Source organism: Macrobrachium rosenbergii, chromosome 51, assembly GCF_040412425.1.
Source record: "Macrobrachium rosenbergii isolate ZJJX-2024 chromosome 51, ASM4041242v1, whole genome shotgun sequence".
Lineage (NCBI taxonomy): Eukaryota > Metazoa > Arthropoda > Malacostraca > Decapoda > Palaemonidae > Macrobrachium > Macrobrachium rosenbergii.
The window spans coordinates 24226082-24254074 of record NC_089791.1 but is presented as its reverse complement, the minus strand read 5'-3'; the positions used below and the strand labels follow the sequence as shown (position 1 = coordinate 24254074).

Sequence of the window (27993 nt, the reverse complement as noted above, 5' to 3'; positions counted from 1 at the left end):
AGTCACGTCATTGACTTTCCTTGCTGATGTGATGACTGGTTAGTGAGATTGACTGTGGACCGAATCTGTGATAACCGATCCGTTTCCCCTAGTTACGTAAGACACCAGGTACGCTAAACGTATATTATCTCGTATATTGGCCAGATGAAAGTGTTAAATAAACTTAAAACGCAAGATCAAATGGGAAAGTGTAGGCAAGGCGCCTGACAACTTTGAACCCACTGTGGTAGGTCAATGTATTCGACTTGGGTATGTGGGTCAGTGGGTGTTAGTTTCTGTTTATACATGTGCCCATGGCTACAGCTTGCTGTTGACAGAAAAACGTGTCAGAAACACATTTCACCACAGGTATATCTTATCACAGCCGTCAGCTAACCCAAGGCGCCATGTCCTAATCTGGCCAGGGGACCAAAGGACGCCCCCACACCCATGCGGTGACTGTGAAATTATTAATGAAGGTGGTTGATGTATGGGAGTTTGCATTTGAACGAGTGAACTGGCCAAGGCTACCCCTTACCGACATATTTTCAAAGTCCAGGCAGCACTGTGATCTATCTGAAACAAAATGTGCAATCTTTATTCTGGTCTGACTTGAGACCGAGGCTGTGAGCTATCTCAGATATGGCCACAAGTGTCAAAGTTGGGGTAATTCTAAGCCGGCTGTCCGCGGTGAGCTAGACTATGGCAGTTGACGTTTTCCTATGTTATTTTACTTGTTTTACAAGAATTTAAAGTCATATTTCTAATTCTAAGCCGGCTGTCCGCGGTGAGCTAGACTGTGGCAATTGGAGTTTTCTATGTTATTTTACTTGCGTTACAAGAATTTAAAGTCATATTTTGTCGGCCGGTTGTAACTAAACTGTAATTGACCTTTGAAGACTACACGACTTGAATTACCTAATGCAGAGTAGGTCTAAGCCGGCATTCCGCGGCAAGCCCCCCCCACCTCCATAGCTAATACGGCAAAACTGTAACCAGTAAACACCTCTGGGGTACGTTATGTTGCTATTTTTGGGGTGTTTACTGGTTACAATTTTGCCAAATAGCTATGGAGGGGTGGGGGCTTGCCGAATGCTGGCTTAGACCTACCCTGCGTTAGGCAATTCAAGCCGCGTGTCTTCAAAGGTCAATGACAGCTTAGTTACAGCCGGCCGACAAAATATTACTTTAAATTCTTTGTAAAACAAGTAAAATAACATAGGAAAACGTCAACTGCCATAGTCTAGCTCACCGCGGACAGCCGGCTTAGAATTACCCCTCTAGGGTACATTATGTTGGTATTTTTTAGGGGTGTTCACTGGTTACAATTTTGCCCTATGAGCTATGGAGGGGTGGGGGGGCTTGCCGCGGAATGCCAGCTTAGACCTACCCTGCGTTAGGTAATTCAAGTTGTGTAGTCTTCAACTGTCAATTACAGTTTAGTTACAACCGGCCGACAAAATATTACTTTAAATTCTTGTAAAGCAAGTAAAATAACATAGAAAACGCCAATTGCCACAGTCTAGCTCACCATGCACAGCCTTAGAATTAGCAAATCGGTACAAAACATAGTCAAAGCCACACCTGGCCAAATTTATGTGCAGTGTCCTATGTTAGGTTAGGATGTGTTAGCCTAAGTTTGCAGGGCATTTTTAGCAAAAAATGCATACTTAGCCTATACCCCATTGTCTGCAGTTGCTCCCTAATTTGATGTTACGGTAATTCTAAGCTGGCTGTCCGCGGTGAGGTAGCCTGTGGCAGTTGACGTTTTTCTATAGAATTTTACCTGTTGAACAAGAATTTCAAGTAAAATTTTGTCGGTCGGCTGTAACTAAAGCACAATTGACCCTTGACTGCACGCCAGTACTGTGGGTCCCCTGCACTGGTGCATGCAGCTCAAGGGTAAGTTACAGTTTGGCTGCAGCCGACAGGCAAAATGTTACCCCAAACTCACGTAAAGCAAGCAAAACAACACTGAAAAACGTCAACTGATACAGGCTACCACATCTGTACACCAACCGTTGCTTGTGATCGGGGCGAAGAAACGTAAACGGTAAACAAAGCCGCCATATTGGGTTACGTAACCACTAGAGAGCCATATGTTCAGCAGGGGGAAGGTGGGGTACTGCACAAAAGGTACGAGTTGGTAAAGTGACGTAGGACTGTTATGTAGAAACATGGCGGTAAATAAGTTACCCAAAATATAATAACACTCCTACATGAAAAGCACTAAAACTCGATAACACCAAAACACAGGTGACCTAAGTAACTAATAATAAAGAAGGATTGTTTAGGAACCTTACCTTAAAGGGGTGGAGGGTACAATTCAGCTGCCGCCTTTACAAACGCTTGGAGCCTTGTCTTGGGTCATCAAAGTGTATTTGTTCGGACACAATATACAAACCCTCGGTCCTTTACATTAGGGATTACTTTCAGGCGTAGGCTGGAAGCAGCCATTGAACTTCAAACAAGGTGGTTAGGCAGTTAACTACTGTCCAGGAGGCGGGAGTACCGCCTGCCCAGACGTAAACATCCCAATTTGCTTTTGGCCGTCATGGAATGCGGACGTTGTTTCTTCGCTCTCTGCGTGACTGCCTTTTTTCTCCTTTTTGGTGGGAAATTTCCTTGTTTTTCTAGTATGAATGTGGATAAACCTTCTACGCCCTCCTGTCCCCAGCGTGTGTGTCCTGGGGTAGGAGGCAAGAAATGTAACTCCTTTAGATCCAGCATCGACATGGACCCACGTGCTCTCTGCCCATCTTGCAGGGGGTGTGTGCGCGTTCGCACGACACTCCTTGTTGTGAGTGTTGTTTTTGGTCTCCCGAGCAGTGGAAGAGGTTTGAAGGGAGGAGACGCTACTGTCGTAAGCTAGCCAAGGAATCGTCTGAGGGTAACACACCCCCGACAACTCCAGTGGTGGCTAATGTGTCGGGTTCGTTTCTCCCTCCCTGCGAACTTCCCCTGCTTCCTCCGTCTCCCTCGGGTGAGGACTCCCCCTCCCCTTCCTCATTTGTTTCATCGGTTGTGGAAGGGCGCAGGGGGGCGGTTTGACTGGGACATCCTCTCAGGGGTCTCTTCTCGTTCTGGGGGGGAGTTTTTTCCCCCTGGAACAAGCAGAGACTTCCCAGCCTAACCTGACTTTTTCCTCAGGTTTTGGGTTGGATAGCCAGGCGTCAGACCTATCCTTGGCCTGGCTACACCTGGGCCGTCCTGGCATTTCGTCACTGGAGGGTCTGGTATTGCATCTGTCTGGCACTCCAGTGACAACACGCGGCAGCCACAATCACCACCACCTCGGTTACCATGTCGGGATTTGCTAAGCTACCCGTGTCGGTGGCTTCTCATCTGGATACCTAGGTTTCGGCTGCCCCTGCCATACACCATTCAGTACCGCTGCCTCCTGGGTTCCTGGCCCCGTTCTCATGACCGGGTCCTTCCTACATGGTGACGTCTACAATGCCGTATGTAACTGTTCCTGCCCCTGTTGCTGACCCTGGCTCGATGATGACAATGATTCTGGCTCCTCGCTTCCCTGTCTCCCAGCCCGGCACATCATCTGACTCTCTCCCCATACCTTCAACCCTGGCTCAGCCCGGCGTGACTGCTGGCACCACCCGTGCCTGCATTCCTGGCCCCGCCTCTGTATGTTCCTGGCTGCTGTGCGGATGCTCCCGTCCCAGTAACTGCTGGCCCGAGCACCGCGTAGGCTGCCCGGGTTGCGCCTACTGCTGTGGCCCCCCTGGTTGCTCCTGCTTCATCGGCTGCGCCTGCATGGTTTGGGGACTTAACCGCGATCCTGAGGAAGATGGCGAAGAAGAAGTCTAAGAAGAGATCAAGAAAGGTGTCGTCGTCTTCGTCTTTGTCATCATCATCATCATCGTCTTCGTCTGCTACCTCTTCTTCTTCTCCTTCCGAGGCTTCGCGGCCAAAGAAGTAGTCTGCCTCTCCCCCCCTAAGAAGTCTCGCACCGAGACTTCTAAGGGACTGCCTCCTTCCACAGGGAAGGCAGTGGGATCTCTCGCTGGCTCTTCCCGATCCACGGATCAGGGAACCGCTGCTCTGACCCCTGGGTCAGTCGCATCGGGAGCCAAGGGCGTGCAGACCACGGTCCGCACCCCCCCACTGTGCCTAAGAAACCTGCTTCTAAGGCCAGCGGGTCCACGTCGGACACTCGTGCGCGAGTTGCTCCGAGTACCCGGGTTTTCAAGGAGACCCGGGTACCCCAGGCTGATACGGGAAAAACTCGCCGTACAGACCCGGGTGTGGGGCGAGAGAAAGAGTTTGGGCATGCAGGTGCCCCGACTCTTCCTGCTGGTATTTCTGCGAGTGCCAAGCCAGGTTCCCAGGAAAGTGCTTCAGTCCCTCGGGTCCGAACGCCAGGAGAAGCAGAGAAGAGGTCCCCAGCTCAGTCTTCCCGAGAGGCTACGGCCTCGAAGAAGACTGGGGCACGTCTAGAGGACAGCGTGGGCTCGCGCCAGTCAGCCGCGTGCTCAACTCCTCCCAGTCCCTGGCCATGTCCGCGCTGCCAGCCTGGCTCGGGGGAGGTGAGCACGCGGCTCAGCTCGCGCAAGCCACTCCGCTCTCCTCGGGAGACTGCTTCGCCTAGGCGAAAGCACTCTCCTCGACCCGGGCTGCCGTCACCACCGCGGGTTGGTGACCGCTCCCGGCCTGCTGCCCCTGTTGGTTCTGCCAGTAAGGGCAATGGGAGTGCCCGATCCTCCTCGCCTGTCCCCTCTACCTCTTGGGCTCCTTCCAAGGGGCACGAGTCGGACAGGAAGAATTCTGGCGAGTTTTCTCCCCAGAGTTCTACCTCGGGGGTGTATGAACCTGGCTCGGTCCTCGGCTTGACCAGGTCTTACGCCCACGTGGTGCAGGAAGGATCACAGGGGTCTGCCGAGGTTCTCCCTCCTGCAGGGAGAGTAGATCGGGAGGACCGCACACTGGAAGGACTTGAGGGTCCCCTTCCCCAGAATGCGGACACCCCTTAGATACAGAGGACGTTTGCAGAGGTTATGGCACTGATTTGTCAGCACAATGACCTCGGGGAAGGTACCACGGCCTCAACCGTGGATTGTCCGTTGCGCCTCGAATCCTTTTGCGGATCCAAGAAGGAACCCAAGGCTTCGGTGGGGCTGCCATGGTCCACACTTCCCGAAGGGGTCCTCGACCAGGTGAATAGTCTTTTGTCTAGGCAAGACAGTTCGCTTAGATCGAGCCGCTCTGATAAGCTTCTTCCCCCCCCCCCCCCTCTGCTTCATCAGAAACACTTCTACACTCCAGTGGAGAGGGCTTTGCCGACTAAACAGGTTGACCCAGACCTGGCACGTCTAGATCCGGGTCTTACGTTGCAGTAGCTTACTGCAGAGAGCATCTCCCTCTCTCAGTAAGAAGCCGCAACCCTGGAAGCCACCACCATGGCGACCTTCCAGGCAGTCTCCTGGCTCGATCTGTGGTCTTTCACAGTATCAAAGGTAGCTACTTCCTCGGGCGCTATCGTGCCTGGGGAGGACTCCGCCTTTGGGAAACTTTGCCAGTCTAGGGGTAGGGCTATTTCCTACCTCGCCCACCAGATGGCAAACCTGTGGGCAAGCCTGGTCCTGAAGTGGAGAGACGCTGTTCTCTCTCGCTTCTCCAGGTCTGTAGGACCTGAGTCGGCAATGACCCTAAGGAATGGACCGTTGCTGGGTTCCGCCTCTCTCTTCCCTAGGAAGTTGGTGGACGCTGCAGTAGACAAACGCCGAGCCCATGATAGCGACCGGTTTGTCCAACAGGCAGTGGCCAAGACCTCTGGGTCTTCGCATCCCACTGCGGCCAGGCCCTCGGGCCAGGCTGGCACTTCCTCGGTCCCTAAGAAGTCCCAGTCTTCGAAGGGGACCCATGGAAACACCCAGCCGCCGCCTTCCTCTAGAAAGGGTGGTCCTTTCCGCCCCTTTCAGCCCACTTTCCAATCCGGTAAAGGGGGCAAAGGGAAGAAGAAGGGGAAACGCTTGAGGCGGCGTTTCCCCCCAAAAGCTGCAGAAGGTTGGGGGGTGCCTGTCGAGCCATTGGGCAACATGGCAGCAACACGGAGCCGAGACCTGGGTAATGGTTGTCCTTCAGGAGGGATATCTACTACCCTTCGAGCCTCGGCCTCCCCTCACTTACACTTCGGTCCATCTCCGCACGTACGTCCAAGGATCTCCGAAGGACACCGCACTACAGCAAGAAGTGCAAGCCATGCTGAGCAAGGGTTCTGTAGAAGTCGTGTCGGACCAGTCTCCAGGCTTTTACAGCTGTGTCTTTCTCGTAGAGGAAGCCTCAGGGGGATGGAGACCAGTCATAGACCTCTCTCCTTTGAACCATTTCGTTCGCCAGACTCGATTCACGATGGAAACAGCGCAATCCGTGCTTGCTTCCATCAGGGAGAACGACTTCATGCTTACGGTGGACTTGAAGGATGCATATTTCCAAATACCCATTCATCCATCCTCACGCAAGTACCTCCGCTCTGTCCTCAGGGAGACGGTCTTCCAATTCAGGGCACTTTGTTTTGGGCTCTCTACCGCTCCCCAGGTGTTCATGAGTCTCCTCGCTCGTGTCAGCTTGGGCCCACTCGCACAGGATATGTCTACTGAGGTATCTCGACGACTGGCTGGTCCTGGCGAGCTCCCGCTCGCAGTTACTACAGGACAGGGATTGGCTTCTCGAGTTTTGCCGCGATCTTGGGATCGTGGTGAATCTCGAGAAGTCAGATTTCACCCCCAAGCAGAGGATAAAGTACCCAGGCATGCTGATAGACTCGGTGGCAGCAAAAGTCTTTCCCTCGGACTCTCGTATCAGCAGACTCAGGCAGGCAGCACAGCTGTTCCTGTCCGACAGGAGCAGCCAGCCCGGCAATGGCAAGTCGTCATCGGTCACCTGTCATCGCTGGAGAAGCTAGTACCTCATGGGCGTCTTCACCTGCGGTCTCTACAGTGGAGACTAAAGGAGTATTGGTCCCAGTCCCGAGACCCCCAGTCCTTCCCCATTCCTCTTTCTGAGGAGATGAGGGAGGACTTTAGCTGGTGGATGGACAAGAACCTCTTGATAGGAGTATCCCTGCATACTCCCCCTCCGGACATGCTACTGTTCTCAGATGCATCGACCGAGGGATGGGGTGCACACCTGGAGGTGTTGCTGACTTCGGGAGTGTGGCACCGAGACGACAAGCGCCTTCACATCAACATCCTGGAACTCAAGGCAGCCTTCCTGGCTCTCCAAGAGTTCCGGGATCGAGTGATGGGACACTCCGTGGTACTGATGAGCGATAATACCACGGTAGTGGTATACGTCAACAAGCAGGGGGGCCTAGTGTCCTTCTCGCTCCACCAGTTGACAGTGCAGGTGCATGAGTGGGCCATGGCTCACTCGGTAGAGCTCTCAGCCAGGTACATTCCAGGCAAGAGGAATGTCGTGGCAGACAAGCTCAGCCACCAGAATCAAGTGATAGGGACCGAATGGTCCCTCCACTTGGAAGTAACGGAAAGGCTGTTCAACCTGTGGGGGCATCCAGCCATCGATCTGTTCGCCACCCGGCACAACAGAAAACTCCAGGTCTTCTGTTTGGTCGTGCCAGACCCATGGGCCGCTGCGGAGGATGCGTTCCAGCACCTGTGGGACAACCTCGACGTATACTGAATCTCAGGATGATTCTGGTGGCACCCAAATGGCTACAGGCCATTTGGTATCTGGACCTGCTAGCTCTCGTCTCCGAGGCGCCGAGAGAGATCCCCCACTGGCCCAACCTGCTGTGTCAACCCCACGTAGAGCGGTACCACCAGGCAGTGCAGTCCCTGTGTCTTCACGGCTGGAGGTTATCCACCATCTCTTGCGAGCGCGAGGCTTTTTGCGTCGCGCAGCAACAGAGATGGCAGGATACCTCAGACAATCCTCTGCAGCGGTATACCAGGGAAAGTGGTATGTCTTCTGTGGTTGGTGTCGTCGAAAGGGTATCTCTCCGGTCGGAGCTAGTATTTGTTGTCTTCCTTCGCCAAGAGAAGCTCTCCGTTTCAGCTGTGAAAGGCTACTGCGCCTCACTCAGCCTAGTCTTACGGCTAAAAGGAGTAGACATCTCTTCCTCTTTCGAGATCTCTCTACTAATGAGAAGCTTCGAAAGGTCTTGCCCACCCAGGGATCTCAGGCCCCCTGCGTGGGATGTGACTCTCGTTCTAAGGAGCCTGACTTATGCACCGTGCGAGCCTTTACGAGAGTCGTCAGACAGGGATCTGACCCTCAAGACCATCTTCCTGCTGGCCCTGGCATCGGCAAAGAGAGTTGGCGAACTTCACGGACTTTCCTTCAATGTTAAACACTCGAGGGGATGGGGATCAGTTACGCTCGATTTCATCCTGGATTTCATAGTGAAGACTCAGAATCCTTCGGTCCCTGACGCACGGTTCGAGTCCTTCACGATCCCCTCCCTAGAAGACTTTGTAGGTAATGAACCAGACGAGATGCTACTGTGTCCTGTTAGAGTGCTACGGCGCTATCTGAAGAGGACTTGACGTCTCCGGCCTGAGTGTCGACGACTCTTCGTTAGTACTGGCTCGACCAAGAAAGAAGTGTCCAAGAACACCATCTCCTTCTGGCCTCTAACAGGACAGGTTGCATCTCGCCTAAGATGTACGGTTGTGATTGGGAGAATGAATGTGGAGTGACTGGCATCTCTTCTTTCTCCCCATCCTGGCAGTCGATGCAGGTAAACACCCAACGGGAGCTCCCGCTCTATTTTCCGTTCAGGTTGATAGCAGCAACCCCACTCCTTCCTCTTGCAAGGCAGGGAAGGAGACCATGACTATAAGACAAGCCCAATGCTTGTGATTGCCTTTATGTCATCTGACTCCAAGTTCTTCCTATCCTACTTTGCACGAACTGACGTTTCGTCTTTCTTGCAAAGGGACCCAGAAGTCTGACAACTGATCCCATGTTTCTTACAACCCGATCATTTTGTCAGAGGCATTTTTTCCCGTCCTCACACTCTCAGCCAGGAAGGGAAAACAAGGTGGTGAACTCCAGTCAGTTCATAGAGACTCGCTCAGATTCCTCCCTCCAACCAGTGAGTCTCCTAATATAGAGGACCGAGGGTTTGTATATTGTGTCGGAACAAATCACAGTTTTTTAAAGTAAATTGTATATTACAATACACTCCCTGAACACCTGAATTAGCCCTGGTCACCTACCAGCCCGAACTACATCCCCTTAGTTTTTACCCACTAAGTGGGTAATTAACTGTCAGCGTTACCAACGCTTACAGGAAATCTTGACAGATGAGTTACCTGAAGTACCGTTGGCAACAATGCTGCAAGTCCCGGCCGAGTGAGGCCGAGATCCCCAATTGCTTTTTGTTCGCCATGCTGTGTGGGTGTGTCCCACATCAGGCGAACTTTTGGTCATGTAGCCCGACCCCCATTCAAGATTTTGGACATCAGATCACGATTTGGACTGTTTTCAACGCATTTTCTCCTGGATGGATACTTTATTGATGGGATTTGGAACTTCTCTCCCTATTTTGACTGGACTCGTTTGGATAAGTCAAACAAGAAGACGTCGCTGTCTGCTAGCGCTGATGCTTCCACTTTGTTTACATCTTCGACGACAGAGCCTTTTTCTGCTGGAGATGCTGATGCTCATCAGCCCTACACGTCCTGCAAGCGTAGGATGAAGTACCCTCAAACACGATCGACATTCTGTTTGTGTTTTATGTAGGAAGATACAGTGTAGTATCAGTCAGATAGGCGGCAAGTCTTGGTCGGTAGATCAGCTGGAAGAATTATTCAGAAAGTTAGAGGACAAGTTACTAGCCGAGTATGTCTAGTCTATTTTTCTAGCTTTATGACTAAATTAACGGAACTAGAGATAAGGATAGTAGTAATAGTGTTGTAGATACTAATTGTTCTTTTACAGCCCCCCTGCCTGTTCCAGAACCAGCTCCCTAACGGTGCCGGGGTCATGGAGAATTGCAAACCTCGAAGGTAGGATCTGTCGCAGTGGAGCAGGCAGTGTTGGCAGCAGTTTTCCTTCCCTCTAAAAGTGTAAGTTCTAAGGTGAATTTAGAATTAGGAATCACTCAGAAGGGTAGGAATTCTAATTTAGGAAGTATTCAGAAAAAGTAGTTGAACATGGTCTTCTTTGCGTTTAGGTCTCTCATTTAGATCAATCGTCGGTTTTATTTCCTGCTTTGTGCTCTGTGCAACAAAGGTTTCCAAATCCGTGGAGGGTCATTCAGATTTGGTTTCTGAGGTATCTGGTTCTGAATTTTTGTTTTTCCTTGAATACTCCTTCGAAGGTTTCTTTTCCTTTGGGGGTTTAAAATTTCTTTCGTCTTGCGACGGTGGTAATTCTGGCGATTGAATTTTTCCAATATTCATGATCTTGTCTTATAGAATTTTCTCATTTGATAATGTTTATCAGGATTATCGGGGGCGGGGGGAACAGAACCAGTCTATTTTTTTTAAATCTATGGCCTCTTCGGCCTCTACGGAATTTACCTGTTTTTCCCCATTTTCTTCTAAGCCTTCTTCCATTGCCCTTCTCAATCTTCTTTTCAGTCCGCTCTTCGGAGGGCTCCTCGGGGTCTTTGTTGCTCATCCTGTTTTCTTGGCTTTTAACTCAGCAGAGCAAGGCTTTCTTACTTCAACCCTGTATATTAGAGCTTCACTGGCTCCCTCTCTCTCTTTGGGGTTAAAGGAAGGGGTACTTTTTACGGATCCGTCGTTTTTATCACCTTTTGCAAATCCTGTAGAGTCTCAGGCATCCAGTCTAGTTGCTCCTCAGGTGTTTGCGGAGGTGTCAGCAACTCCTTATTTCATTCTTTACGGGTTCCTAACCGTAATGTATCCTCCCCGATTCTTGCGAATGCTATGGCAGTCGGCGATTTGCCTGCGCCAGCGTTCAGTGTATCAGCGCCAATAGTTTCCGTAGCCTTTCCATTCTCCAGGATAGTTGGTAATTTACCTTCCTCTGTTACCTTCGGTTCGGTATCTCGTAACTTCCCCTTCGATACTCCTTTGAGTTCGGTCCAGTTGGGACCTTCTCCATCTGTCCAACATTGGCGTTGAGCGCTCTGGTGGTTACTCCGCGTGTGGCTTCTTCCTTGTTCCCTCCTTCGGCTTCTTCTTTCTCAACTTTCCAGTAGGTTTTCTCTGTCCCTCCGTCTAGGCATCCATGTTGGTTCGGGGGATTCCTGGTCTTCGGTTCCGGATTCCCATTCTCATGCGGTTTTGATACATCCAGATTTGAGTGGTTCGGGTGTTGCGGCCTCTTCGCTCTCAGGAGTGGGCGTGGTCCGCCCAGGTGTGGCTGGCCCAGGTATTGCGTCATCCCCGTTGGGTGGTGCGGGGTTTGCAACCTACTTTGGTGCCTCCAGTATGTTTCACGATTGATACGTCAGGTGTCTGTCTCACACACCCAGGTGTAGCAAGTTCCGGGGTTTCGAGTTCAGCATATTCTAGGGGTCGGCCTGCCTCTTTCCTCTTCCGGCTCGGTTGGACCAGTCCGACAATCCTCCGGCTCGGATGGACCAGTCCGACTGGATTGTTCATTTGAAGAAGAGGATCCGGCACCGGATATTAGTTCTCCTTCAGCCAATGAGAAGGAGTATAAGTGGATGGTAGACTTCATCCTCACTTATCCTCAATCCAAGGTTCCGGTGGAGCCTACACTACTGAATCAAACGATGTGCGAGTTGCTATATGCGACAGAACCGGTAGTTGCTTAATCATCAAAGAATCTGGTCTGCTTTGGCCTTGTCGGGCAGGCATTGAGGGAGGCAGACGTAGGTTAGTGGCTTTGATAGGGTCTAGTAAGCAGGATTCAACCGTGCTTCGTATTCAGGAGGGGTTTTAACAAGGTAGCGGTTAACCCTTCTGCGGGTGTCAGGGTTCCTCTCAATGTATCTGTTGAGGCTCTTCTCTCTCGGGTTCCTTCGTCAATTGTTTGGTCTCAGTTTCATCTAGGGAGGCTTGTATCTTGGAGGATACCTTTGCAGCCATTCGGAGGCCTTGTCCCACTCTATGTGGATGTGTCCGGGTTGATAGGGTTCTCTCAAACAAGATGGATATACCTCCTCCAGCCCAGTGCTGCCTGACACCTCATCACTTCGGTGTCAATAGAGCTGGCATACCAGGTTAACATGTCGCCTGACTGTACAACGTTCTTTGGCAGAAGAGAAGGGACTTCTTTTAAAGCTTCCGCCTCACTATCCGTCCATTCGGAGAGGGTTCTGTTGAGAGCGCCTTTTGCGCTCTGCAACAGTCCTCTAGGAAGGAGGATATCTCCTCCATGGTCAATTTCGTGTAGTTGTCGTCAGCAGTAAAGTCACAGCAAGCTATGAATAGTGTGGCTGCTCTGGGTTCAAGGGATGTGGCCAGTATAATGAACTTGTTGCTTCTAACTCATGTCTCCAGTGTCGGCAATTATGCATCGTTGAGGGTACAAAATGTCGAAGTAGAGGGTTCCTGTCTAACAGGGAACAGCCGGTACCCTCTTGAAGAAGCCTCTTAGGGAGAATGACATCTCTCTCTCTCTCTCTCTCTCTCTCTCTCTCTCTCTCTCTCTCTCTCTCTCTCTCTCTCTCTCTCTCTCTCTCTCTCTCTCTCTCTCTCTCTCCAGGGTCGGCATGCTTTCTCTTCAGGTATGTCTCAGGAATCGCTAGGACTTCCACATCGAGAATGTGCAGGTATAATCTGGAATGATTCTCGCTTGTCGGATCGTCTGTGATAGTCAGAAGAAGCGCATCTGACATCCGGAAGGTTTATAGTACCCCCCTCTTCCCGACGTTCATCTGTACTCAGATGCCTCATATCAAGGTTGGGGAGTAACCTTGGAGGAACCCAGGCTTCGGGTCTTTGGAGGGGTCGGGAACGAAAGGAGTCATAACCTTCGGGAACCTCAGGGCTGTAAAGGAAGCCCTCAGGTGTTTCTCAGTCCTAGTGCGCAACACAGTAGTGGGTCTGCTTTGCGACATCGTAACTGCCGTGTCGTATCTGAGCACTCGGGGGGGATAGATTAGCTCAGTGGTCTGGTTAAACTGCATACCATTAGTAATACTGATTATCCACCTTTCATCTCTCATTTAAGTAAAAATATTAATAATAATGGGTTTCTAGGTATTCATGCCTCTTAAGTCATAACTGGGAATCTGTTTGAACATGGTATCATTAATGTACATACAGTAATACTGTATGTACCCTCTCCATGGCTGAAAGAACTTTTCCTTTTTGTAAGTAAATAATGCTGCTAAACTACATATTGTATTCACATTATTATGATTATTTTTTTGCTATGCTACCATTTTATATAATACATTTTTAAAATAATTCTTTTAAATTGAATGTTGAATCTAAAGTACTGTACTGGTTACCTTAGGTTAGGAACTATTGTATGTAGAATTGCTGTTCTATACAAGATATCTAGAAAATATTAAGTGCGGGCTATACCATAGGATTTTCATTACTTCATATACTTTGCTACTTAACAGTAAGCCAGACCTCTAAAGTGTCTGTTAAGTTTAGGTGCCACCACTGGGAAATCCTTTGTACTGGTGTTACATCACTGAAGGAAAAGAAATAGGCATGAAGATAAATTTAAGGAAGGTAGAATAGCTAAGTTTAAAACTGTTACTGTAAGTTTGTTTCTTTATGTGAGTGTCTCTCTTCCAGGTGAACACATTTCTTGGTGCCAGGAAGCAGAAAAGCATCTGCAAACAATTGCTGAGAACAGAGTTTTGCTAATTTATCACCTACAGCAACCATTCATGAACAGTTACCTCAGTATGCATTATGAATACCACAGGTGAGGAATTTGAAATTTTATAATATTGTGAACGTGAGTGTGGAGGAACATGTTTTACAGTACTCTTTCTTGTGTTTCTTTATCACTTTTGGTATATGCTAGCTGATTTAAGACAAAACTTGTTTTTATCTATATTTTGCTCTGGTCTCAAAAATACAATTTTGAAGTTTCCTGATATTTTGGAAACTTTATATGACTGAGTTTCAGAAAGTGGGTCGGCTAATGCCTTTCTTTTTTGTTATCCAAGGAAGTAATCAAGATAATTAAGGAAAAGCTCTGAAGTGCTCTTGAAATTAGCTTGTTTGTTTTACAGAGATTTGTTAACTTTAGTGGAAGACCTCATTGAAATTCTCAGTAAAACTGAAGCCTACCTACAGTTGATAGAAAATCAAGTGCAAGACTCTGTGCTTCAGCAAGCAGTAAGTATTGCATATGCAGCATACTGGCATGTCTCTGTAGTTTATAAGTTGCAAATTGAATGACAACTAACTTAAAGGCTGTGTAGCTTGAGTAAGGTCTGTCTGTATCTTTTAGTATTTATTACCACTAAAGGCACCAAAATGTATGTTGTCATACTAACCATATTGTTTACTACCATAAAAGATCTTTTAATCTTTCATAAAGTTTATGACCTTAACACTCAACACAGAGGTTAATCAGACACATTCCAGGATGTTGGATGAATGACAGACGAGTTCGGTTTTGCATCCATGAATCAAGCCTGTTGCTTGCAACTTCCTGTCATTTTGCCTGATTTGCCAGGAGATCAACAATACCTCCAAACTAAGTTGGTTCTTACTTAGTCAAGAGTTGGTGTCTAGGAGCTCCATTTCTTTTGACTTGATGTTGTTACACCCTCTTGTGAGGAGTGAGGGTTGTAAGCAGTAGCTGCTGCTGCTGTAATTACCAGTTGATCCACAACCTGAGGGAGTATTATGTGAATCTTAAGACGGTTGCAGGATTCTGTGTCCAAATAGGCACTCCTTTGCTAGCAACAACACCAAGGTAGTGCCATGGTTACACTGTCCTCCTCCAGAGACTTTTCGTTCATAGGAACGTTGACCAGGATGGCAGTCTCCTACACTTCCTTTCTTGGGACTTAAACACAGTTCTTTTTAGACTTTCAGGAGACTCAAGATCTAAGATAGACACTCCTTGATGCGACAGCAACACCACAGTAGTGCCATGATCAACAAAAGGTCCTAGTGTCCTTTCATCTGCTCTGTTGCAGTGCAGATACATGAGCAGGCAGAAGAACAATCGGTGCAGTGGCCAACCATACATCCCAAGCAAGAAGGATGTCATTGCAACATTTATTCACTGAAGTCAGGACTTCCAGATTCATTCAACCTCTAAAGAAGCTTGATCATGGTCCTTCTTTCTCGACTTGCTGATGTTGGCACTATCCTGTTCTGTCTTCTTGCACCTTTGGTACCCATGTACATCTGGAAGCTTACGCCTTTCACCTTTCTACATGTTTTGATAGTGTTCAGTGAGATGGATCATTCCACTTCCTTGGTCCTGTGGTGCCAATGACAGTATAACATCTGTGTTGCCTCCATAAAGACTAGACTTTCAACCCAATTCTAATGACTCGTTTGTTACCTTGGAGTTGGCCGAGAAACGGTCTCCAAATTGTCATTTCTCTGATTACAGAGGTGATCAAATAGGTATACCCTGCAACTTCTTGGTGGACATCGTGCTTTTCAGACCAGATCTTTCGAGGCCAGGGGCATCAGTCTGTCCATCGCATTGAGGAAGAACCTGTCGGTCGAGTGCTAGGATGAAATGTAATTGTGCAGATCACATTCATCTCCTTTTACATTGGGATGTTGCCCATAGGCCCATAGACTCCTTTTCCTTGGATCCTATGGTGGATGCTCAACAAATCATTTAGTTCACCTAGCTCTTGAGGGACAGGTTGCATCTCGCCAAAGGTGTGCAGCTACTAGGAGAAGGTGTGTGTGGGACTGGCCTCTCTTTCTCCTGTCTTCCTTCCTCTTCCAGTGAGGAGAGGAACAGTGTGATGTAGATGACTGAGTATCATATCTATAATCTAACTATTTGGATCAGTAGATGCAAGTCCTTCCTTCTCTCTAGCAAGGGGAGAGAGGGGCTGACTATAAGCAAACCAAACCGAATGTATGCTGACTGGGTGGGCGGTGCTTCTGCCCCTACCATCAGTAACTGTTACCTTAACCAGCCTTGCAAAAGTTTAAGGGCTGGACTTCCAGCTTGCTGAAAGTTAATCCCACATCTAAAGACCTCAGGTTTGTATGTTAGGAAAAATACAAAGTACTTAAAAAATCTGTCATATTTGCTGTCATCTGAGGAATGTACGGGACACTTTTCTTACCTCCCTTCCCCTTAGTGCTTTCTATTTTTCCATATTTCATTACAAGGGCTGCAATTTCACATGGCTCTGATCAGAGTGCTTTCATTACATTTATCTCTCTTGACTTTGCTAATATGTCCGAAGGGATCTAGAAAACTATGAAATGCAGTTGAGGGTTTAGTCTTATGCTTAACTTATGATATGCCACTCCAAAACCCCAGCCTTGCCTAGCATTTTACACGCACACATACACACTTTGCCTCTATATCAATGAAAATAATAAGAATAATTCAGCATAATTCACTTACTTTAGGCTAGTTCATAGCCTAGGCCATCCCAGCTAGCCTGGGCTATTTTACCAAGTCTAGACTTGGTGGTATTTGTTTACTATAAGACTGATATGGTCTGCAACAGTGAAATATTATACTGTACATTGATTTAGCAAAGGATGTCTTTTGTATGTGGCAAGGTCAAATTTGTTTTGAAGTTTTTCACCAATGTAAACATTTTTCATGAGAAAGTCTTTGAGGAAGCTCTTCCAATACCCACTAGGAAGTGCATTTGGCCATTTGCTGCTGGTGTTCATCTGTTGATGAAGCATGTCTTGATATTTAGAGAAGTATTGTATGTGAATATTTTAACAGGAAGCTATACTACAAAGGAATAAAAACACCAAAATATTTTAGCAGGAAACTACACTACAAAGGAATAAAAATATAAATATTAAAACAGGAAACTATACAGTATGTACTAGAAAGGAATAAAAACATAAATATTTTAATAGGAAAATGAACTACAAAGGAATAAGGATATAAACACTTTAATAGGAAAACTATACTGTTGTACAAAGGAATAAAAATATACAGTAGAAAAGTATGCATTTAATTTATCTAAAGTTGATGGATGTCTATAGAAGGAGTAGGCTAGTCTATAAACTTGATTTTTAATAGCAAGTTGGTAGGCACCTAGCATAGTAGAATGATTATTTCACAGATCAAGTTACTAAAGTGATATGTATTAGCATATATAATGAATTGGAACAATTACTTGATGAATCAGGGAACTGTAGTGATGTTTTGCGACGTTTTGGCAGAAAACATCATGATTAATAATCTAGCATCATCAATTAACATTTGTTACACTTACAGGCAGTCCCCGGTTTACGACGGGTCCGGCTTACGACGTTCCGAGGTTACGACGCTTTTCAAATATATTCATCAGAAATTATTTCCCGGTTTATGACGCATGTTCCGGGGTTACGACGCGTCGTACGCCGATCCGACAGAAGAAATATGGCTCCAAAACGGCAGAATAATAATAATTTGGAGGTTTTTTTTTTATGAAAAACTCAATAAATATGCAGTTTACATTGTTTTCAATGCACCCAAAGCATTAAAAGTAAGGTTTTCTTATGATTTTTGACGATTTTCGATGATTTTTTGGTTTACGACGCGGCGTAAAAACGGAACCCCCGTCGTAAACCGGGGACTACCTGTATTAAGAAATGTATGTAATGCTGTAGTATACCGCATCTATTTTGTGAAATAAATATTCCAATTCATCGCATGATTTAGGAACAAGCTGAATGCCTAGGAGGGTTTACTCTTTCCACAAATATCTTTCACTTTAGGTTCAATGAAATTTACCTAATCATTTCTTTGGTTACTTTTGTTCTTTTATTTTGTCAAAATGACAGAAGGCTAGGCTAGGTGTGACAGCTTTGTCTGTCTCGCCTAGCTAACATAGCTTAGTCTACTTTAAATTCATAAGGTGCTTCTAGAGGCAAAGTCCATTTAGGGAAAAGCAGATAAGGGAGGTATTACTGTGCATCTCTTGAGTTCTGCATTTCTGTTTTTTCACATATTTATTGATATATATTCTGTGAGAGTTTGTTACCAAGTTAATGGACCTTTCTCTTGATCTGTATGTGCATTCACTCACCTAAAGTTTGCTGTGCACAGCACATTGTACAATATCTGGTACAGGTATTTAAAGTTCTTTTGTAGTGATACTTTGGCCATGAGCTGCATTGTTTTCATTTTCATATGTTCATTTTGGTCTCTTCCCACCTAGCTGTTCAGCTGCTTAAATTGTATCCTGTTTCAGTTTTTACTCCTCAATAACAAACCTTTAGGCCAGCAGTATGAATGTTAGTAAGTGGTCTTGTTAAACTTGAAAAGTTTCATTCCTGCCCCATGACTTGTCATTGGAGTTTGCAGTAGTTGTAACATTTTGGAATATCTTGTATGTTTGCTCACCCATTTTATTTGAGTAAAAGCTGGCTGGTATAGCTGCTAATTGTCTAACTGGTTAGGCAGTTATCTCTGATTTAGTTTTCTTTATTTAGCCCAATTCCCAAACAGCATTTTTCACTGAAAACATTTGTGAAAATGTCAATTATGTGAGGGGAAAAGTTATGTGTTGGTTCACTGTAATGGATACCAAAAATTTTCAATTTGGACAAAATTACAAGTGCATTAATAAAATCTCATTCAAAATATTTATGAAGACTGTTAAAAAATAATACCCTTTCACTTAATATCATATTTTCATTTAATATAATATCTTGTTTTTAATTATAGTGTTAAGTTTAGTACATAAATTGTATTATACAATTGTGTAACTGTTTATAAACACATTTCTACAACTCTTTTAGAGTATGAACTGCCTTGCCAGTAATCTGCGTACACATGATATGTTTTCAATTGCAGTTGCCAGTTCTGGATTACTTACTTCCAACTGCTTTTTATTTTTTAGTTTAAGATTTTTTCTCATTTACATTTTATTCTCTAGATGATTTATATCTGGAAAAGGAGAGGGAATGTTCCCTTTTGAAAGCTAGTAAAAGAATCTTCATTCTTGCAATTTTTTAGTGGGCTATCATTATTATTAAAAATACAAGAATTGTTTATCTTGTTGATATTTATTCTTAAGGTTAAATTTAACTTGATAAAATTAATTATAGACTTTTCATTAGAGCATTGAAAAGTAATTAATAGAGCATTTGGTTTTTTCCATTATCTCTAGAATTTTTGGTTCTTGACGTAAGATTTGATTTAAGCAAATTTTACTGTTGTCATCTCTGATTTTGGTATATTTCTTGAGGCCCCTGGAACAGTGCATTAAATTATGTCTTTAAACTAGAAAACTGTCTCACAGACTTATTTGAAACTCATTAGAATAAAAGTCCATAATGTAATTCATGTATTGAGGGTTGTCATGAATGTGAAGTCAACATCTCATACATTTACTAGTTTGTAAAGCAAACAGTTTGTTCTTTATTTCTCTGTGTAGTTCATTCCACTAATTACATTTTAGGATGTCATCATGAGTATTGCTCAGACAATGAGTGAACTGAAGAAGATCCTAGATAATGTTTTTGCTCTCAAGACTATCATATCAAAAATGATTGGAGATCAACATGCAGAGGATGTCTCCACAGAGTAGCAGTAGAAGAGGTAAAGTAAGAAATACATTTCATAGTTGAAATTGTGAAAACACAACATCAGGCTAAATACGTATGTGAGGTAGCAATTTACTGGTAATTTAATAAATTGAAATTTCAGTGCGATGTCAGTGATAAATTGTAGCATTAAATGTAGATATTTCGGTAAACTCATGAATAGCTGAGGTTTTGAATGTTATGAACATTATTTTGAAGAGGGAAACCATTGAAAGCAGGTCTGTACTAGGATTTTTACTGATACACAGAACAGACCGTAAACCTTCTCTAGGAATCCAGTTTTTCTTGAAATCAAGAATTTAGTGAATTATTTAATTTGTATGAATATAGCAGGTTAGAAATTCAAATCGTGAGAATTTATGTTTGAATAAATAATGTCCTTTGGAAATCATCCATTCCATCATAAACGTAAACCATTTTGTGAACAGGAAATTCAGTTTTTAAGGAAATTAGTTGGTGTTCAATTGAACAAGATGCTATTTGAAGTGAAAGTTTGATATTTGAAGTAATGGCATAGTATTTAAAGTAGTGAGTATATTTTAGTAAAAAAAGCAATCTTTACTGAAATAAGTTAGAAGTACAGCACTTTATTTGATATTTTAGGTGAGCTGGTATGTGATGAAAAGTTGACAAGTTAGATGAATGTATATTGAGTGCTGTGAGATATCATATAAATTAATGAGTTGGTATTTATGGTACTTAGCTGGTATCTGCATGCAAATAAAAAATTGTACGCTTGTTTGACATTCTCATTTTAATCTCATCTTATCATGTGCTTCAGAAAACAAGGCTGCTAATTAGAAGTAAACTCTGTTAAAACACATTTAGACCCTATAATATAGTATGCGCTCAAAGATTCAAGGATATCGAATAGCCAACAGTAATTCTATAGCATTCCTAGCCTAGGTTAAAGTACACTTTACACTTATTATTCACTTTGAGATTTTTCAGCAAAATACATAACTTCTAAAAGGTTTCCCTATTAGGAAACCTTCACAATACTATAGACAATTAAAAATCTTATAATTCAAGGTCTGATAAGCTAAGTTATTATCATTACTAAGGTTAAATAGAATAGCTGCACAAATTCAGTTAATTTTATATTGAGTCTTCTCAGTCCTCCTTATAATTGGACAATAATTGGCCAACGCTCATGTTTTGGTAGAGAAATACATTAGCAGCATATTAAAGCAGATCTTATTCTCTGTACAGTACAAGTGAAGGTAGTGAAATGGGATAAAACCTGTAAAGATCAACAGCAGGTTACTGGGAGAAGCTCTACTGATGTCATACTTCAGAAGAGAATTCAGCGCTGTTCTCGCCCGCTATGCTGGCCCTCTATGGATACTGTACCTCCATTCACACCCCTTGTCTCCAGAATTATCTCACGCATTCTGAAATTACCATCAGGCTAGTCGTAACATCAACAACAAATTTCTGAAGTATAACACCGGTATAACATCTCCCGGCAGCATATTCAGGAGGCATCTCATGGTAAACAGATGTTGAACTCTATGGGTTTATCCCTCATGTTTCACTGTCTTCTCTTGTACAGTGCTGTACTGCACTGGAGAAAATTGGCCAAGTATTATCCAGTACTGACAAGAAAGTCAAAAGAATTATAAGGAAGACTGAGAAGACTCAAAATGAAATTAACTCAAATTGTGCAGTCATTCTATTTAACAGGATTTGTTTTAAAAAAGGGGTCTACTTCATTATTATTATTATTATTATTATTATTATTATTATTATTATTATTATTATTATTATTATTATTATTATTATTATTATTATTATTATTATTAATCTCTTTTCAGAGCTGGCTTTTCCCCTTTTGAAAGGAAACCTGTCAAGTGGTATTTCTGCTTTTGATAATCTGCCTGGGAAAAAAATTAATATTAAAGTAAGTTTGTGTATTGCATGTGGGTCAACAAAAGGTATACAGTATAGTACTTAAAATATTCCTACTTCTAAAGAGTTTTCCAAGTATCCCATGAGTTTCACTAAGGTTTATTCAACTTGATATTTGCACTCAAAACTGTCCCGTACATTGGTTTTTCTATGCTTGAGGCATAGTAAAAGTTCCCTGCAGCATCCCTTCTGCAGTAGACTATGTTTCCTCTTATACTTTTTATTGTTATGTTTGGAGAACAAATCCTTTGGGCCAGTCCTTTAAGAGCCTAGGAACACTGCTCAAGAATGAGATGAAATTACTTTTGTTGTAATGATAGATTCAGTCTCTGTTTTTACTGGAGTAATATCCTTAAAATCTTATTTATTTATGACAGTATTCTTTTTCATTGCTTTTTAGTACTGTATTTCAGTAACAAGTCGAATATTATATGAAACGTGTGCCAAAATGTAAGTGAATTTAGTGTTTAAATAAAACATAAATTTGATATATATTGGAGGTTATGGTTGCATTAACCATAAATGCCAACTTCCAAAATGCTGTAATACAACACCACGTCCATTTAACTGCTAGCCAAGTTTCAGTTGTTATTACTCTTGGGCTGATTATAAAAAAAAAGTACAAGTTCAGTGATTACCCATGACTTTTCTTTTGACTCAGTAATTTCCTTATTTTCAATCCATGTTTCTGTATTGCAAACAAGAGCATTTTGTATTCTTTAAAATTCTGTTAATCTCGTAACTATCTGCTCTTTCTTCTATAATCTTTCAACCATCTTAAAGTCAGAAAATCATAAGATGAAATGTAAAGCAAGGAGCATCTGTAAGTATCCATAGTGAAGGTATAGTAATATTTTGAAAGGGTTGGTTATAGGAATAAATGAAGTTGGGGGGAAATTCCACATCTTGAATGTGCAGAGGAAGAAACGAGACTTGCTAATCTGTGGAGGCTGCTAATAGAACAGTCACAACCAAGCACTCAGGTGACAGCTAACTTTGAATCAGAACATGTTGGAGGAGTCTGGCGATGTACATATAGAGTACTGTATACTGTATATTTTTGTATTTAGCTGGATGTTTTCTGTATAAGACTGCAAAAAGTGAACTAGTGTCTGTATTTATTTGTTGGTGTATGTTATAGAACTATCTTTACAATAGGTCTTTAGCCTGATGGAAAATAAATCCAAAGTGGAGTACAATGCTTTCAAATTTCTCTAGTACCCTTATGTATTTCTTACATCCTTTCATATCTGTTCAGAAATAGTATATAATCTTTTTATTGTACTTATCCTCATTTTGAAAATTAACCATTTTGAATTAATACCTGGATTAAGGAGTTGGATTAGCAAGACCTAACTTTTGGTTTTTTAACATGTAAGCCCTTCTTTCCTTCCATATTCAAGGAACCTTCTCATGTTTTCAGTCCTTTGTAAAAACTTTTGAATTGAAATATATTTCTTTTCCTCCATCTCTTACCCTCCTTAGCTACCTATAGTGCCTTCATAATATCTTCCATAGACATTTAATTAATAACCTCTGAAAGATATTCCATTAATGCATTATTTATTTTTCATCCTCATGTATAACTTCATTCACAATGTAGTGTGTCCATTTTCATTGTTTATGTAAACATTAATGAAAGTTTCCTCAAGGCAGGATCCATGATAGAGTATGTGCTCATCTGAGAAACAAATTTAACCCCTTGGACGTAGTGAAACATATTTCATTTGTAAGACATTTACATACATTAAGTATAAGTACAGTATAGTATTACATTAAATATTCAAACAAAGCAGATTTTTCATTTCTGATTTAAATCAGAAGTATTGTATTTTTATACCTTTCTTGTCATCACTCTCACTCATATGAAAATCTGTAGATTTTTCTGCAAAAATATTCACACAAAATATTAATTATTTGACCTCTTGTGTGTGTTATGTTCTGTTTATTGAAGGCTACAATTATAGTTTTTATTTTGCCATTATAGTAGTTTTATAAATAAATACATGTGCTGTATATGTGAATATCGTTTGGGGTTGTTTTGCTGGAAATAGACTTGGAAAAATTTGCTTAAACCTCTGGGTTATTAAATACCTGAAATTAATTCTGCTACTACTAATATCAGTGTACACTACTCACTGGACAGTGCTCGGTGTCTGATTCAAACCGTCTAAACAGATTGTAACGCTCACTAATTATGATGGCAGAAAAATAAAATAGAAAGACAGTGTCTATTACTACACCGAGGACTAGACCTAATCTATCCAAGTTCATGGCCGAAAGTTTCACAGATCTCCTGTCAGGTTTAAGTGCCATTTCCACGTCATCTTCCCAAGCACTACGAAGAGGCAGCTGGACCTCTCCTTTCATAGAACCTTTAAGATTCTTTGTGTTTGCATATGAAAGTGACAATTTTCTCTTAAACTCCAGAAATTCATGATTCTTTTGGTTGCTTTCTTCAAGTTTTTTCCTTTTTTTGTATGCAATGACTAGAACTGAGTGAATAATGAAGATCATGAACAGACGAGCAATGTAAAAGAAGAAAAAGATGTCCACCAACTTCGGGGATGCTGAGTTTGGAGTTACGGAGGTGGTTGTTGAAAATAGCGATGCTATCACAATTAGGCATGTGAGTGTCACCATGATCCGGTCACTGATCAAAGAAGAAAAACCTTTTAGTGATGATAATGATGTAATCAAAATAATGAAATCCTAATTGCTTATTTATCATAGTTTTCTTTTCCTTTATTTTCAAAGGGATGATTTGTCTTACTTGTCTACTGCTTCTTGGTTTAAACAATAAATTCATACCCTTTAAAAAGTTACTAGGTAAAATTTGTTCTCATTGGAAATTTTACTTATGAGAAACCAGTACTAAATTTTTGTGTTCCAACACAGTGACTTCTAACCTGAAAGCCTTTTCATCGAGTGTGTGAGTGAAGCAGCCAATAATGCCTAGGATCATAGAGGGTAAAAAGGTCGTCAGAATGAAGGCACCAGCATTCCTCGATACCATGAACTGAAAGAGAGGAGCTGATTACTAAGGTAATTTTATGATATTTTTCTTCAATGTTTAAGAAGCATTTTTGAATTATTCTTGTTTGAATTATGATGTCATCATGTTTGCAAATGGAAATTGCTATTTTTTGTTTTATATTTTAAGAAATATTATTTAGTGTTGGCGACTACTCTTGAAGTATTTCAATATCAAATAACAATAATTCAGCACTTTCAACATCACTTCACCATGTAGTAATATATTCTGCTGGTACGGTATAATTTTCTTAAGCAACACTTAGAGTGTACTACTTCCATGAAAGAAATATCTCTAGGTTTTACCTTCATTAGTTTTTACCTTCATTACTATCCTGGATACATAAGTCTCATTCACAACTGAGCAGAGTTTTAGCTTAGAGACATAGAAGAGTGTGGTTGGTGATTCTGCCGATTCTATCTGAAGCCTCTGAGAAAATAAAGATTTGAGGAAAGAAGTGTACTGGAAATATAACGACTGGAGAAACAAATCCTCACTTATGTAGGGGTACAAATATTTAAAAATAAATCTCTACAGAGAGCTTTCGGGAATCTGTTCGATTCCGCTTTTGAAAAGGGGAATCAAACAGATTCCCAAAAGCTCTCTGTAGAGATTTACCTTTAAATATATGTACCCATACATAACTATGGATTTTTTTCTCTATTTCAGTACTCATGCTACTATGAGTATTTTTTAACATAGGACTATGATAACAAGAGAGATATGAGTCACTTAGTATAGTATTTATAGTAATGATTAGGTGTGGCAAAAATGATTCATATAAGTATCTTAGTAATAATTAATTTAGGTAATAATTATTAAAATATGAATCAAGACTTAGTAATGATTCATTCAGGCAGCGATGATTAAAATAGGAATCTTATTACTGTAATGGGCTAAGGCAGTAACCATGAAAATAGGAATCTTAGAAATGATTTGCTTAAGAGATTGACTAGTCTTTAAAGAGCCATAACAAATAGGGTTGTCAAAGAAACTAAATCTAAAGAATTCACAATTACCAACATTGATAACTAAGAACAGGCAGATTTGTAAAGATATCTTTGCAATCTGTTACCATTACTTAATCTGAGGTTACAACAACTCTGTAAAAGCAGAAACCTTACATCCATGTCAAAATGGGAAGTGAAGGAACCATGATTAACGATGACTATTTCAATGTAGCACTCGTGGCAGTCGAAGGGAAAGTAGTCCAGTTCAAAATCACACAGATAACTGACTAGAAAGTCGTCATCCTTCTCTAATTCAGCGTCTTTGCCCCCATTGTATTCATACACTGAAAGATCAGGATGTTAATGTTTCTCTCTCTCTCTCTCTCTCTCTCTCTCTCTCTCTCTCTCTCTCTCTCTCTCTCTCTCTCTCTCTCTCTCTCTCTCTCTCTCTCTCTCTCTCTCTTTCCTTCCTGATGCTTAGGACTAGCAGAGAAGTTGATAAGCTAGAAAAAAATATAAAAGCAAAAATTCTGGGCTATTATTTGTCTATATTTGTGAGTTTAAGTATTTAGTGAATACTGTGTATGAGGAAATTAATGAAAACCTTATAGGATTACACTTTTCAGGTTATACAGCCAGTGACCAGATAAATAATTTAGGAGGTCAATTAGTAAATGTAAAATAAAATGAATACAGTATGTAAATAAGCTCTTGAAGTTACAAAAGCACCCTCATTTTTGTGTCCATTATGAACATTGAACATACCAATAAGTTAGATTATTAATGTGATAAATTGATTGTGCAAATAAAGTTAAAAAAAAGAAACTTTACCCTCATATCCATTGTGGATGTCAAACTCGCCATTTCTCAGACGATGGATGAATACAGTGGATCTCAGATTCAGGTCGTTTCGATAGTTTTCGTCATCTTTGAAAAGAGCATTAGGGAGCGAGTACTTCGGTAGCCAGATTCTGTCAGGATTCCTGATGATATTATCCCTGGCTATGTCACTCAGGTGAGTGAATTTCAATCTGCTGTCTTGCCATTTGGTGATTGTCTGTCAGACCAGTAGCAAAAATGTCATAATTGCCATAATATATCCAGCAGTAAATTTGAGTTATGTGAAGCAAGTGGTGGCAGTGATCACTATAACACCAGTGAAAGAGTCTGTGATTCCTATCAGTAAGTGCTAAGATAGCAAGCAGTGGTGGTGTTTTCTGAAAATCTTAGAAAAAAATTATTTTTTTTATATGAGTGTCAAGAAGTAATATATGAAGGGTTGTTATGTAGGAGCACCTGAGGAAACCAAGAAAAAAGGAAGAAATGAAAACGAGAAATAGTGGAAAAAAATAGCCATGAAGACTTGCTGATTGAAAAAGAAATATTAAAGAATGAAAAGTGAGATGGCTGTAAACAAGGGAGAAGTAGAGTGATTATATTGATTGCTGTTTATGAATTTTTGCTCCAACCAATATTAATAAGAAGAATGTTTTTGTGCTTTCAAGTAGTACAGCACTAACAAGAGGCTCAAGTACTCTTGATGTTTCTTACCCGGAGCCAAATCTGCACAAGTCCCTCTTCAACACTGACTTCGTGGACCCGCACCATCTTGACAGAAATGACCAAGGGTGTGTGGGTCATTGGAGGTCTGTCTTTGTTATAAGATTCAGGAGGTTTGTGGACATTGTCACAGTGGGTTTCATCAGAGTCATCACCCTCTGCAGGACAATCGTTCACCCCATTGCACCGAAGGTCAAGGTGGATGCAGCTTCCATTATCACATGTAAATTCATTCTGTGCAGAAAACTAGATACAGTATTTGTAAAAAGAAGGATATACAGTACTGCAATGGTGTGCTAGCATATATCTAAACAGATCCAGCTTTTAATTTAAAATAGATGGAAAAATGTGATAAACTTTACCTCAGTGTTGACTGAAAGAAAGATGAACAATCAGTTTTCTCTTGATGATGATTACAAATGGACACTGCCCTTGACAATATAGATCTATATTTACAGAAGTGGAAAGTTCAGTACATACACTGATACACGACAGCTGATATCATTCTCCAAATAGTGTACATAGACAGAGATACTCCCAGATAAGCTCTTCAGCAGATATGAAAAAATTACATGAGATTGTCCATACCTGAACATAAGTGTGAAGAAACTCAAACACTTTACCTCATTGCAGGTAGAAAGAGTGATTGTGGAAGTAGTGTTTGATTTCCTGTTCACCAGATTTACCATACGACCAAGATGAACGTAGTCCGCTTCATAAATATCCTCATGTATTCGAATAGTGTGTGAATCTATCAGAACAGCATTGTCATATGAAATGAAGTATATGGCTGACTCGTCACCAACCAGTTGGAGGTAAATTACATCCTTTAGGTTCCTCCAGCGAAGTTGGAATTTTTTGTTCCAGTCCAGCTGAAAAGTTGTTCACAGGTTAGCTTAATATTTTTTAGTTTTTGTTTCAGTGTATTATGTTATTTTTTATATATATTGTT

At 42.5% G+C, this 27993-nt stretch overlaps 1 protein-coding gene and 1 long non-coding RNA gene across 2 annotated transcripts; one reads left to right on the top strand and one right to left on the bottom strand.

Annotated features, from left to right (window-relative positions):
• Positions 1-31: 31 nt before the first annotated feature.
• Positions 32-24222, top strand: LOC136832990 (uncharacterized). Its single transcript, XM_067094640.1, has 6 exons — positions 32-38; positions 231-458; positions 13656-13788; positions 14102-14207; positions 19442-19581; positions 21404-24222. Exons 1-5 carry the CDS (start codon positions 32-34, stop codon positions 19568-19570), a joined length of 603 nt encoding a protein of 200 aa, XP_066950741.1. The 3' UTR covers positions 19571-19581; positions 21404-24222.
• Positions 24223-24558: 336 nt separating this feature from the next.
• On the bottom strand, positions 24559-26649 carry LOC136833225 (uncharacterized). The gene is made up of 3 exons (XR_010851383.1): positions 26313-26649; positions 25656-25825; positions 24559-24960 (listed from the first exon to the last, which is right to left on the bottom strand). It is a non-coding gene; the product is annotated as an uncharacterized lncRNA (long non-coding RNA).
• Positions 26650-27993: the final 1344 nt, after the last annotated feature.